A 13,945-nucleotide genomic window follows, 5' to 3' on the forward strand; every position below is an offset into this window, starting at 1 on the left:
CAAAATTGTCAAGCTTTTTGAATACTGGCAAAACACAACATTTCAGTAAAATTAAATTTGCAATTTTCTTACCAACTTGGTTTATTCATTTCATTATATTGAAAATAGCATCTGCTAGAATAACTAGCTAACTTTAAATAGTCAACTTTAAAAAATGAATTATATTTCTTAATATGGGTAATTCCATAACGGAATTTGTCCCGTGCGAGACTCTTTACATTGAAAGTAACATAAACTGAAACAATTTTGAAAATAAGAAAAGTTTATTTTTATAGCTCTACATAAGTATTTTAATTAGAGTTTGAGAATTTTCTTTCTGTTTTGTTTTCTGTTGTGATAATTGCAAAAATTAACCAATTCGTACGCAAAGCCAAAAAATGAACGAAATTATATATTTTATCGGAAAACAGATCAAGTTCCTAAAATCAATCTTAGCTCTAAATATAGTGCTTATCTAAAGCTTTAAGAATAACATTCACTTATTTTTAAAATTGTTTCAGTTTATTTTATTTTCACTGCAGTGCACTGCAAAAAGTCTCGCACGGGACAAATTTCGCCATGGAATTACCCATATTTAAAATAAAATAGCATTTGCTAGAAAGTGGTAGCATATAGTTAAATATAAAAATTTCTTTTTACTTGAACACATTTGATAATAAAATTGAACAAAACATATTTCAATATTATCTTAGTGAAAATCTATAAATCTCTTAATTTTCGCTAGAAACTTTATGTAATTGGCTATCTGCACAATTACCCATCTTAACCTTCAAATTATGCGTTAATTGAGTTAAGTTTAATGGTCAGTCATTAAGAACATTTAACTATGCTAACCAAAGCCACATCTAATGAGATAAAATCCTGTGACCCCAAATATAGAATAGAATATTCTTCTCCCCTACGATTTATTCATTTATTCAAGTGAAAAATGGTTATTGCAGTGGGGAATAAGACGATTATCGGTGCACGAAATCAATAGAAGCAATATCGAAAGGAAATAAATCGCATGAAAGCGTTATTAGTGTCATGCCCTGACGAATATTCAAAAACCAATTTATTATTATGATTTTTTATCTTTGGTCTATGCACTCGACTAATCTTTATGATGAAATCGAGCCTGCAATGTGCCACAATTAATTCCCAGTCAGGATTTCTTTCTTTTTTTTTCGATCAGACAACGGAACGATTTAATTGCACAGAACTTGCCAAAAATTGCAGAATGGGCAACCGAGCCACACACATGTCAAGGGTAACCCAAGCAACCCTCGGGAGCAACCCCAACTTGTCGCATTCTAAGGGTTTTCCTCTCTGTGCAATAACATTGCACATGGCGTGTGGTACTTTTGCTTACGCATCGATTGCCATATGCGAGTGGAGGCTTCAATAAGTTTAAATGCTGGTTGGCGGGCTCCACTCCCAATGGGGGAGTCCCTGATGAGCGGGGGACCCAGTGTTGACCCCTGCCCGAAAAATGGTTAAACTAATTCTACTTAAAGCACTCACTCGGAATGCCGTCGTTTTGGGGAGTTTCTTGTTTCTGTTTTTTTTATTTTTGGGTGGCGGACGTCTAGACCTACAGCTGAATGTTTATTGTCTACTTGAAGGGTTCAAAGCATTGACAACAAAAACAACATTTTTATTAAAATTATAATGCTTACGCATGGCAAAACTGATGGTTTGAGTAACACACTGGCCACCCGGGCGTCGTAATTGCAACCGCACACCACTTACTCGACGTGTCGCAAAACGATCCCTTTTCGAGGCTTTCGGTATGTCTATGAAATATGGCAGCGAATGAGATTCATTCATGTTATTTTAATATGCAGCGACGTCTCCAACCGCAGTCAGCACAAAAATGTTAATCCTTTTAAGTGCGTCGTCAATACTCAGACTCAGCTATCGGTACCAGACATCAGGGAACTCCCAACCGAATGCAAACCATTTAATCTTTTGTGCTGGAAAATGTCTCCGGATTGGCAATAGACGGAATTGCTTTGCACATCTGTTGGCGGGCATAAATCTAATTTGAATGCAAAGTATTTTGCAATCCAATCAGACATATGAGTACGAACTCGTATGTAGATGTTTTTTGGGGCTGTCATAACAATTTCATTAACAATTGCCCTTTTGCCCTTATGGGAAGGTCTGACTTGACATATTTATGGGAGTAGGAAATTGAATTAAAATGCCAAAGTCGAGCAAAACTCTTTAAACTTATTTTTAAAGAAAATCCTCGACGATTTGAATTTGAAATCGAGCAAGGTTGTTGAGCTTTTATCGCTTTATACAATCTGAGGGGTATCACACAATGTTTTTGCGAAATAAATTTTCTAAAAACCACAAACATGCAACATCGGCAACGGCAGCGGTAACAGCAACGGCGTCGCGGCGGTTTTGCCAGTTGACGGTGCATGCATCGCGAAGCATAAATCCAATTCGAATCTGATTTGGTCGTCGCCCTCACAATTTTCAATCACATTTACAAGGGTTTGACATTTAAATTAACACATTACACCAAAGCACAGTGATGTGATGCGGAGATTCATGCCCAGCAGCGGTGGTTGCTGGTAGGAATAAAAACAGATTGTCCGTCGATTTGCAGTTGTTGCTGGGGCTGATTTGGTCGGTCGGTTAGTCCTTCCGGGTTGCCGCTTGGCAACGGATGTTCTATTGTGAAAATTTAAATAATTATTTGATTTGTAGTCTCTGTTGATTTTGTATTTTTTGACATTCAGTTTTATTTGACGCTGACGCTGTAGCTTTTCATTGTTACAAATGAACAAAATGAAATTTATTTAAACTCTGAGTATATAACTAGCGTATTTCATAAATTTCGTTTAAATTACATAATATTAAACTAGATGTTTCCCTTTTTTGTTTTCTCATTCTCTACTGGAGTACGTATCGCTTATTTTGTTTCATTTATCATCTTTGTTTCCCTCATTTGTCTAGTTTTGTTTTTCATGTTGTTGTTATTACGATTTCGTTGAAAATTTGAAGAACACAAATCAAAATCATTACGAGATACACGAGATTAATTTTAAACAGAAATCGAAATAGGGATACAGAGAATTAGAATTATCGAAAAATACGATGATAATACAACAGGGAAAAAAACAAATAAAAGTACGTACATACAAATAAATGTGTGTAATTTAAGAAAACTAAACCGAACGAACCACATAAACTGGTTTATTAAATTAGCAGCTGTATGTGAACTACCAACAAATAGTTTTGGTATGAGGCATCATGCTGTGTACGTGAATCGTGGGTGTTATGCGATTTTACGGAACTGAGTGTGTATGCTTATGTGTGTGTTGATGAATTGGTAAACATGACGAGCTGTTTGGTACACTCTATTTGTTCTTCTTTCTCTAGTAAGTTTTAGTTTTGTTTGTTTTCAATTGCAGTTTGGAATTAGGTTAAGTTTCAAGAATGCGAACTGAGGCTGATGCGATTCCCCTCTTTAATCCTTGCGCACCGTGCGTTTGCGAGTGGATTTTGTAGTGGATTCCTGCAGAGTAAAGTAGTAGAGTATAAGCAATGCATTTAACTTGAAAACACTGATTGACTTACCTCAGTCTGTGTAGGCTCGTCGCTGTTCTCTTCCTGCTTCGCTTGCTCTTTATTATCTAAATCAGACTTTTTATTCTTTTTGGGGCTACTGCTGCTGCTTTCACCAGCCACCTGGGCTGATGAATCCTCCTCGCTCTCATCCTCCTCGCCAGCTGGCTCATTCTCATCATCGGGCTGTGGTTCATCTGTTTTCTTAGCCTGCGCAGCGGCTGCAGATGCCGCAGAGTCCTATAGTTGGTTGAATTGAAATGTTAGCATGCATTCTAAGCAAATTAAATGATTCAAGTTGATGGCTAGCAAAACATTACCTGGGACTTGGGCTTGCCAAATTTACAGTAGACACCGATGACGGTCAGCGCAACAAATGCTACCAAGCCAATGCCCCACACTGTGGGATGACTCTTGGCTAGTTCAAGCACCTTATTCACGAATGAGTCCTACAATAAAGCATCATAATAGCAATAAGGGTGCGAATCTCGTGCAAATAGCAATAGCAAAATGATTGTGTTGAGCTTATTTAAAGAGTACAATGTGTGTTTTTGTGTGCAACTAATAGATACAAGTAAAATGGTGGCATGTGTCAACCTCTTTGGCACGCCGATACAAATAGAAGACGTAGCAGCTGGCAGGGATCAGCAAGTAGAGGAAATACAAGGCCCACCAGCCGGGCTTGTAGTTCATGTGGCGCATCATTCGATGCCACAGCGTTTTCTTCCGTATGCAGAGCAAATCACATGGTTATCTAATATTCTTTTTCTTTTCTTCGTGTTTTTTGTGTACAATATATATGTTAGGGGTCAACTTACCGATTCCTTGTCAATGTAACGACGCTTAATGTCAAAACTATTGGCGGCAAAGTCACGTGCAACATCCACATCATCGGTAATAATCAGATTGTCGAACAAGATCTCATTAGACATCGACCACAGCTCCAAACCAACAGCGCTCTGCAAAATTCATTTCATTTAATTTTTCTTAACCTTTACTTCACTAATTTGCACTCACAATTGGCGTCATTTGGAATGGCATCAGATCCTCGAAGAAATCGGGATTGGCAATCTTGCGTGGAGCCCATTTGCCCTGGTAGTTGGGATTCTCAATCATCGGTGCCCGCCACTTGCCCTTGTACTCTGGATTGGGAATGTGTGGTGCCTGCCATTTGCCGCAACCTGGAGCCTTTTCACAAGCGGGGTTATCCACAAGTGGAGCCTCCCATTCGCCATCAATTTCGGTATCCCAATCCTCGGGTTTCTCGGCTGTGGGATCGGCAATCATATCGGGCTCATCCTCTAGCCAACCGTCGGGCATGACAGCGGTAACATCGGGAATCTGTGGCAAGGCATCATCGTTCCAATCGTCGGGTTTCTGTGACGAGGGATCGGGGATCTTCTCACGCTCATCCCAATCGGCTGGCTTCTGATCCGCTGGATCATCGATTTCAGCTGGTGGATTGACGGCTGGCTTGAAGTCAGTCAACAGGGAGCCTTCGTTGATGATCTTGTGATCCAAACGAATTTCAAAGCTGTTGTCAGGACGCACCACCAGTTGATACAGATGCGGCAACTTGTCCTTGAAGGGTTCCTCCAAGCGGTTCCTTGAAAATGTAAAATAGACACAACAAGTGAAAGTGCGAACACACAACAGTGAAAAGTGAATGACCGCGCAGCAATCAACAAATTAACCACCAGCAGCAGCAGCAACAGTTGAGAGTTGATGCGCCCGGTTTATCTGCAACATGTCAAGCTAATGAACAGAGCGCAGAGCAGCGAAAATAAGGGGGAAACAGCGAGAGGCAAAGGGGGAACTTACTTTGGTTTGTTACAGTGCTTTTCAGTTATGGTGCCGTTAATTGGATTTACATGACGGAATATGAAGTGCATTTTCACATCGTTGCCACACTTGTCCGGTCCAAACATGATGGTGTAGGGTGTCTTGTCATTGAACTACAGAAAAACAGAAGATAACAAAATGCAAAGTTAAAAAAATAGTAAATGCGACCTCTTTGGCAAAACAAAACTAGTTTTAGACTATAAAATTGTTTTTTATAGTTTCCCCAATGTGCTTAGTCTGATATGTTAATTATTATATTGAGTTGTCTCTAGTGAACCTATATAGTGGCATTATGTGGTTGTACTTACCGTGGTCAGATCATCGGTTTCCTTGCCCGCCGACAACAGTTTGATATACGAGCCACCGCATTCTTGTCCCTCCTGTACACAAAAAATGTGGGTCGATTAGCGTGTTACAAGTATTAATTGGATTAGCCGTTTATGCTACAGCGGCGTGTTGCTGATGCAACCGCTGTAGCCTTTGCAACAGAGTCTTGGGGGTGGCAACAATGGAAAGTAAACACACACCTGCATGGTGACCTCATACTGCACCACCAAAGGTTTCTTCGATTTAAAGTCAAACTGTTTGATTAGACGCGATGAGATTGCGGCATGTTTTGCCTTAGATTTAAGCACCAGTCCCTTATCCTTGGGCCAAACGATGCGCTGTGGGGATTCCCAGTTCCAGATGCCATCGTACTTGGCAATCTCCTCAGCTATGTCGTCCTTCTTGGCCTGCGAGTGAACCCATTGTTTGCGTGAGGCTTCAACATCATCAAAATGATCGGCAAAATGGAATTTTCGGGGTTCTATGACGGGACTTTCGTAGACCAGTTCTTCGCCAGCGACGTCAGCAGACTCCTCCTAAGAATAAACATTTAAATTAACCACGTTTGGCGATAACCGTCAAAAAGATAACGATAAAAAGACAAGACAAAAAGTAGAGAGAAACACGCGGCTGACACACTTTTCAAAGAGCGACAGAGAGAGCGCAAGATGGGGAGAGGGGGCTTGCGTAAGTGGGTTTCTAATGTATGCAAAGCGAGACAGATGCATGTCGAAATTGTAAAATGTAGTGCAAAGTTGGATATGCGGGGTCAAAGCTATGAACAATAGTCATTCGTACAAATGCAGAAATGTTTGTATGTGTACATGTGTGAATGAATCCCTCTCTTTCTTCCTCGTAGCGTGTGCCGCCCCTGTCGAGAACAGATGTTGTTGCTACTGACGTGTACTTTTTAGTGCGCCGGTGGTAACCGGCACACAAACACACACATGCATGAACGCTGTATGAAATATGTTATGTATGTATGTAACTCACCTGCACATCTTCAACGATGCCATCGTCGAAATCATCAATTTCTGCATCAGCTCCGGCTACTGTTGTTGTTCCTAATACTAGACAGCAAGCTATCAGTAAAGCCAACGCCGTTTGGCCCCGGCAGGCAAATTTCTGCATTTTTAGTCTTTTGGTTTTGGTTTCTTCCAAACCAACCACACACTCTGCTTCTTCTCTCCTCTCACACACGTCCGCTCCCACCGCTTGTGTGTGTTTGTAAAAAGTGTGTGTGTTTCACCCGCTTGTGATTTTTACTTTTTTTGGGGGGTTTTTCCTTTTGCTTGCGTAGCTTTGCACCGATTACTGCGTACTGACTGCTGTGGAAAACGGAAAAATGAAATCTAGCGCGGCCAACTAATTGTAATTAAGTTAAATTAAATTATACATTCTCACTGCGCCTACTGCTTGCTTGCTTGCTGCTGCTGTTTTGCTTCTTCTTTTTTCTCTCTCTCTTGTCGACGTACATGGTAGCAACCCTAACTTGGTATTTCGCACTAAAAAATACCAAAGAGCGTATGTGTGAGTTTTTTTTTATAGTGTTGTGCAGTGCGCATGATCGCCATGTTGCTGACGTCACAGATGACGATTGCAGCGAATAATTTGAATTTAATTGTTAGTAACGGTAATTAGCTAATTAAGCGAATGACAGATAAAAAATTATGAAATTAATATAGCGTACTGTGAAAGTAAATTTGCAAGAGGGAAAAGTAATTCCCCACGGGAAGAAAAATTGTACACAGTTATAAAAAGTTGTTTGTTTTTTGTTAATTTTAGTTTCATTCAAATTAAATTATTAAATGTATTCACAAGAAAATAAAATGAATTTAGCCAATTTGCAATTTTAAAAATTATTATTTATTAGATGAATGAGAAAATTGATTCCTTATTTGTTAAATTAAATTTCAATTTATTGAATCTATATATTTAATGATAGGGTATTCTTCTCTGTTGAGTATTTGTATAATTCTATGGAATCTATGGCTTAATCGCAGTGGCGCGATTAAATCGATATGCTATTGTGGCAATTATTTTAAAAGCTTGCTCGCTCAATTAATGCATATCTCTGCCATCTAGTTCTAAACTTCGTAGTAAAACCAGTCGACTGGGAAAGCAGAACTTTTCAATATGCATGCACATAAAATGTGCATTTAAACATAAAGATTATCATAAAAAAAAGAGAAATAGTAGAAAGTGGAACGCTCTTAACCATTCCCAGTTCGCATTCAAAGGGCTTGTGCGCTAACCATTCAATTTATCTGCCCAGGCATTGCCAATGTGTCTGACTGTGTTGCAGCTGTAGAACAAAATAAAAGAAGAAAAAAGCTTTCTGTTTAATGGAATATTTAACACAATTTACAAAAGTTTCTAAAGATAAACAATGGCTCAGACACTCGCTTACACAATCAGGCAGAACTTTTATTGCAGAGCCAAGTTGAGCCTTGGCGCACGCACTTGTTGTTCTTGTTTTTTGTTGTTTTTGTTTATGGAAATTGTGTAATGACAGTTAATGACGGCACTACACCTAGATATGTACACTACACTACACAAGACTACTTGTACACCTGTGTATGCTTGTGTGTGTGTATGTGTGCAGTGTTGCTTCCCTCGGCACAGCAGTGCATAATTAGTTTGAAGTGTCAGTGTTGGTAAGTGTTTTATTAGCTCAAGCAAGAACCAGGACGCCTACAAACACTTGTGCTCGATTTTAGTCGTTGTTGTTGTTGTTGTTGCTTTTGCTGTTCCACTAAGCAAAGGGGCCTGCATAATAGGTATACAGCACAATGGCAACTGGCCTCAAATGCAGATAAAAGACATACTCTAATATATGCTGCAATATAGTTTACCCTCTATTCTAAGCGCCTATTTAACCTCTAAAGTTAAGTTAAATGAGACAGGTGTAAAACTTTTATTCGCAACATACTTTAAGCATCTTTTCGTGACAAAAATTAGTTGCGATGAAGCATATCTTATTTTTTATTAATTTGTATTAAGAAGTACAATATACAAGAAAAATCTGCTGTTCTTAGAGGTGAGCGTTTATTTATTATTTTTGAGGTTAAGTCACTTTAGCTTGTACTTTGCTTCTACTGCACTGCTTTCATTTTATTTAGCACAAGTTCAATATATGCGAAAATAGCTTCGTTTATTGCAATAATGTTGCTGTTGATTTTCCCCCATTGTGCAGCATAAACATGAATTACTTGTGAAAAACGTACTTAACACCATAAACATAACATAAGTAGATGGCAAAAGAGATTCAAAATGTTGCATGCAAAGCAGACACACACACACACACAGACACAGACATGCGAGAGAGGACATGCACGGACATGCAAACTAACATTGGCAGCAGCTCATCAGCAGCGGCGGCAAGGAGAGATGTCGACATTAATTTTGACGCCGTGGCGCAAAAGTTTTGTTTTAAGCCTTTGGACAGCGCTCGGAACACACAACAGCATGGCGCAAAAAAAAAAGAAGAAAAACGAAAACTCAAACATTTTCACCTGCCGGCCAAGAGCAGCAAATGCAGCGGAAGGGGCTGTAAGTGTGTGTGTGTGTGTGTGTGAGTGCCGAGTATCAAAAAACATATGAAGGAAGCATCGTTACAAGCGCACGAGTTCAACTTAGTGTGTACTTAACTTCCGTTACATGGACGCCATGCTACACTCACACACTCACACACTCACTCATGTATACGCACACTAGCATATCCCATTCACACGCATGGCTTGCTGCATATGTGTGTGTGTGAGTGTGCGGTGTTTGTTTGTTTATGCCAAAAGTGTTGTAAAGTGCGGCGCTTTGTCGGCAGGAAACGCTGAAAATTTATTACCGGACAATTTTGCCAAGGCATAAAAAAGAGAGACAAGCAGGCGGGCAAGCAAGAGAGCGGGAGGGAGAGAGAGACAGAGAAGGCTAAGAGTAGCCCCCTAACTCACACACACACACACAAACACACAGAAGCATTCATATGCATATGCATAGTTTGCTGGGCGTAAGTGTATGCAAACATGCCTAAAAAAAACTGGAGCAACACGACATCAAGCAGCCAAGCTGGAGAATGAGATGGAGGAAGAGAGAGAGAGAGTGAGAGAGAGAGCAAGAGGGGCTCAAAACCTAAGCAGGCGGGCGGAATGCATTAAAAATTCAAAATGCCCGACGCCCAACGCGGACAAAGGCTGCCTGCCATTAACACCGAACTATGCGGCAAACACACACACACACACTTGCTCACCACACACACACACGGACACGTGGACACAGAGATACACCGAGACCCAAACAGCAGCAGCAACACTTGTGTACATACATTTGTTTGGCGGCCTCTTAAGCACCATCCTTTATGTGTGTGTTTCGTTCTATGGGTGAGTGTGTGTGTGGCGGCGACTTTGCTTTGCTTTGCTTTTGCCTTTCAACAGTTCGTTTTCGCACCTTTCAAATGAGTGCTGTCTATGTGTGTATGTGTGTGTGTGTGGCATCAAGAATTTGCACCGACGTTAAAAGTGAATTGATTTGTTATTCATGTTTGCTGACTTATGGCCAACACTTTTGGCGTTGCGCCTACCATTCAACGAATCTGGCCCTGGCGCCAAGTTTCCTTTACGAGTATTTCTCACTTTTTGCTTGTATTTTATTTACAATCTCTTCCTCTTTTTTCACGTTTTATTTTTGTGTTTTTTTTTTTGCTTTCTTATTTTTCTGTTCGTCAGTGAATAGTGAAAATTTAATGCACGCAGCGCGCGCATTCACCTGAAATGGCGCTGTATGAATGTGTGGGTGTGTGTGCTTGTGGGCGGACCTGAGTGAGGGGCGGGGACACACAACGGGCACTCTGAAGTTGCCGCTTGGCTTTTATTTTTATTAAATTGCCGCAAGGGGAACATTTAGCGCATGTTTTAATACAACAAATACAAAAACAAAAAAATGAAAAATAAAAGCGTGAGTTTGCGGCCCATGAATTGCCAATGGTTGCTTGAGTGGCCCGAACTGAATGAAGGGATTCAGTGCAAAACACACACAAAAAATAAAGAAGTAAAACAACAACGATAATATAATGTTAAAGGACGCTCGAATGAATTACAATTTATATAAAAGGCATTTTTAATTAGGACTTTTCAGTAGCTCGGCACTTGACTCGAGTTGTGTCGCCGCACAGATAAATTAATGTGCAAATGTAATACTTTTTAAAACTCTAGTCTGACCAGCTTGGATTACCAGCGTAATTAAAAGCAGTTGTGTGGAAATATAATAAATGTGTACGTAAATAAATATGAAATACAAAAAAAAAACATTTTTTTTCAACGATTAGAGTTGAAAGGTTGCAAATATTGTGGAGCTTAGTTTGCTACCTTTCATCACAAGTAGGAAATTATCAAAATTGCAACGTTAACTGATAAAAATTAATCAGAGAGCATTAAGTCAGTTAAGCTAAGACATAAACCATGTATTGCAATCAGTGCTTAGCGAATCAGTTGTAGTTTTAAAATTAAATTTTAATATAATTTATCGATTTCTCAAAATACATAATTCAATTAACTGAAATAGTAACTTAAAATAAGTCTAACAGTCAAGCTAGACACAAACCTTAGCACATATTCGAACCAGTGCTTATCGAAGAGACGATCAACCTGCAGTTTTAACATACATTTTAAAATTGTAAACCACTTGTAGTTTTAAAAACAAATTTTAATAATATTTAAAATTGACCAGCTTTAAAAAGCAGAAGATTTAAGAGCGATCGAGGTGTCAAAATGTATAATACAAATTATTGAAATGGAAAATAAAAATAAATTTGCGAGTTCAGCTAACAGTCAAGCTAACACACAAACCCTAGCATATTTTCCTACCAGTGCTTATCGAAGACACGATCAAGCTGTAGATTTCAATGTTTTAATTTTTTTTTTAAATATATCGTGGGGTAAGCTGGCTAGTTACACATAAAATGCCAGTTTGCCAACCTGATTTAGCAGCGCATTTAAATGAAATTCATTACCTCAGTTTGTGTAAAACTCTTTTGATTTGGGTACTGTTCTGTGGCTGGCTCGTGGCATCTATTGTGCTTATCACAAAAGGTGTATAATTTGGCAAGCATTTTATATATAGAATATATTTTTTTGTTGGGGGTTGAATGCCACCAACAAGTTTTAATCACCTTGGCTGACAAAGTCAAGGCAAATAAAATTGGCTCCAGTCACACAGCTCGTTGTTTGCTCGGGCGTGAAACCAGCAAAACCTTGCCCACAAACCAAACACCTAAAAAAAAGTAAAACACAATGACTGTCTGAAACACAATAAATCAAGGCATAGAAAATATTTAAATTTAAATGTTTTAAGCAGTGCAGAAAAAGAAGCGAAGTTGAGTGCGATGGGGTTAGTCACTTTCATTATTGAAAATATAAATCACATTCATTTGGCTGCAAAATAACAAACAACAAAAACAGCCAGAAGCACAGTTCCTCCTTCTACCCTTTGAAAGCGAGAGAAGAGACAGAGAGAAGGAGACAGAGACAGAGAGAGTTGCAAGTGAAACCGAGGTGAAGCAGGAGAAAGTGGGAGTTGGGTCAGGCTTGGGACGATTTTGTTGTTTGTTTGTATTTTGCGGCTGCTCTGCGGCAGGTTTTACGATAAAAACAAACAAATTCATAGCTAATAAAATTGCTAATAAATAAACGAGAATGGCGTAAGCGGCAAAAAAGGGACACGAGCCAAAACAAAGCAGCCGCAAAGTAAAAATGAAAATGAAAATACAAAAAACGAAAAACGAAAAAAAAAACGAAAAAAAAACAAAAGAAAAATAATGAAAAGCACGACGACGCCAACCTGGTGGCCACATTGACCAACAGCCAGCGGCCATTTTTGAGGGGGCGGGCGAAACTCTAGCGTTGCATTAACCAGGTGTGGGCGGGTGGCAAATGTGGGGCGTGGCACTCGCGTGCCTCAACTGCCAACAATTGCCACCAATTCCGTGTTCTCATTCGATGGTCTCCATTTTTTTTATATGTGCATTTGTTGTTGTTCGTTGTGGGTTTTGCTTTTTTAAATTTATTACCAACACGTTAGAGCGGCATATGCGACTGCAAGATACCCAATAACAATTCTTCTCTTCTTTTAGCACATCAAAAATAAATCAATAATTCTTCCAGTTGTCCAGCTCGAAGATGTTTAAGCAATTCGAATGTCATAAAAATGCTTTATAACTTTCTAGAGTATACGGAGAGCGCACATGTTTGTTTGTTATTTTTTATTATGGTCATAGTGTGGTTTTTAACATTATTGTTTTCTTTAGCGTTCGTTCGGTTTGTTATTGTGCAGCAATTTTAATCAAATGATTGTTGGCGACTCGCTGTCGTCGCCTACTTTTTGAACAGGAATGGAAACAGCAGCGCAGAGAAATCCAATTACCTTTTGATGAAAATGGCTAGGCAATGGCAGCATTTGGCTTGGCTTTATGTAAATCAGTTTTTGGCCAAACTGTATTCAAGTTTATTAGCCCTTTTCAGCTGACCGCAGGTGCTGGACCATAAAAAGTGCCCAAGCAGCACAAAACGCGCGCCACGCTCAAAAGATCACATCAGAAAAGAACAGAACAGAAGAGAAGAGAACAGCGCCAAAACGTGGGTCATCATTTCACTGTCTCAGCTCATAAATCTGCAACATAAAAAGCGCTGAGTGTTGCACAAAAAAAAAAAAACAAGTCTCCGCCACTTACATAAACCCTAAAAAAAAAAGAAGTAGCCTGATGACCCAACTCCTGGCTTCAACTGTCAGACTCATAGAGGTCATAATTCTCGTGCAATTTGATTTTTCTTTGTTTCCTTTTTTTCTTTTTGTTGGTGTTTTTGGTGTGTTAAATGACAGGAAGTTGCTTTTACGCTTGTGCTCGTACTATTTGCATTTTTATTATAGGACTGCCTTGATATTGAGCCATTTAATAAGCTCGGCGTGGATCCAGATATGTTATTTAAGCATTTCGCGATTGACGCGCGATATGGGAACAGATTTAATGCGTATATAAAGTTTGTCAGTTTTGGTTGCTAGATCAACAATTTAATGTTGGTGCTCAAGTTTCATAGGCATATTCGGGAAGAAAAACATCTTCTTCGCCATGGCGACAAAATGAGGCAGATTTTCTCAGTGTTTTTCCAAGGGTCACTGGGAATTCGAGTAGCAAATAATGTTGCACACACTTTAATGCGAAATT

At 39.3% G+C, this 13,945-nt stretch overlaps 1 protein-coding gene across 4 annotated transcripts; it reads right to left on the minus strand.

The window, feature by feature from the left end:
• Positions 1–2,760: 2,760 nt before the first annotated feature.
• LOC117574871 (calnexin) lies at positions 2,761–7,229 on the minus strand. 4 transcript variants are annotated; one of them, XM_034258895.2, is made up of 10 exons: positions 7,130–7,229; positions 6,727–7,061; positions 5,934–6,269; positions 5,715–5,786; positions 5,386–5,519; positions 4,582–5,170; positions 4,383–4,523; positions 3,885–4,013; positions 3,577–3,804; positions 2,761–3,514 (listed from the first exon to the last, which is right to left on the minus strand). In XM_034258895.2, the coding sequence occupies exons 2-10, from the start codon at positions 6,862–6,864 to the stop codon at positions 3,467–3,469; spliced, it is 1,815 nt and encodes a 604-aa protein (XP_034114786.1). In that variant the 5' UTR covers positions 6,865–7,061; positions 7,130–7,229; the 3' UTR covers positions 2,761–3,466. The 4 variants fall into 4 exon arrangements, with proteins under 4 accessions (XP_034114786.1, XP_051864158.1, XP_051864157.1 ...); XM_052008198.1 differs by lacking the exon at positions 3,885–4,013 and adding an exon at positions 4,162–4,287 and having other exon boundaries at positions 6,727–7,058; positions 7,130–7,159; XM_052008197.1 differs by having other exon boundaries at positions 7,138–7,152.
• Between the last annotated feature and the right edge of the window lie 6,716 nt (positions 7,230–13,945).

This window comes from Drosophila albomicans, chromosome 2R (genome assembly GCF_009650485.2).
Source record: "Drosophila albomicans strain 15112-1751.03 chromosome 2R, ASM965048v2, whole genome shotgun sequence".
Taxonomy (NCBI): Eukaryota; Metazoa; Arthropoda; class Insecta; order Diptera; family Drosophilidae; genus Drosophila; species Drosophila albomicans.

Coding starts and splice junctions, on each gene's coding strand:
- LOC117574871 (XM_034258895.2), bottom strand. CDS start 6,864: ATGCAGAAATTTGCCTGCCGGGGCCAAACGGCGTTGGCTTTACTGATA. Junction 4,524..4,581: donor CATTCCAAATGACGCCAATT/GTGAGTGCAAAT, acceptor TGAATTTTGCAG/AGCGCTGTTGGTTTGGAGCT. Junction 3,515..3,576: donor ACGAGCCTACACAGACTGAG/GTAAGTCAATCA, acceptor TTTACTCTGCAG/GAATCCACTACAAAATCCAC.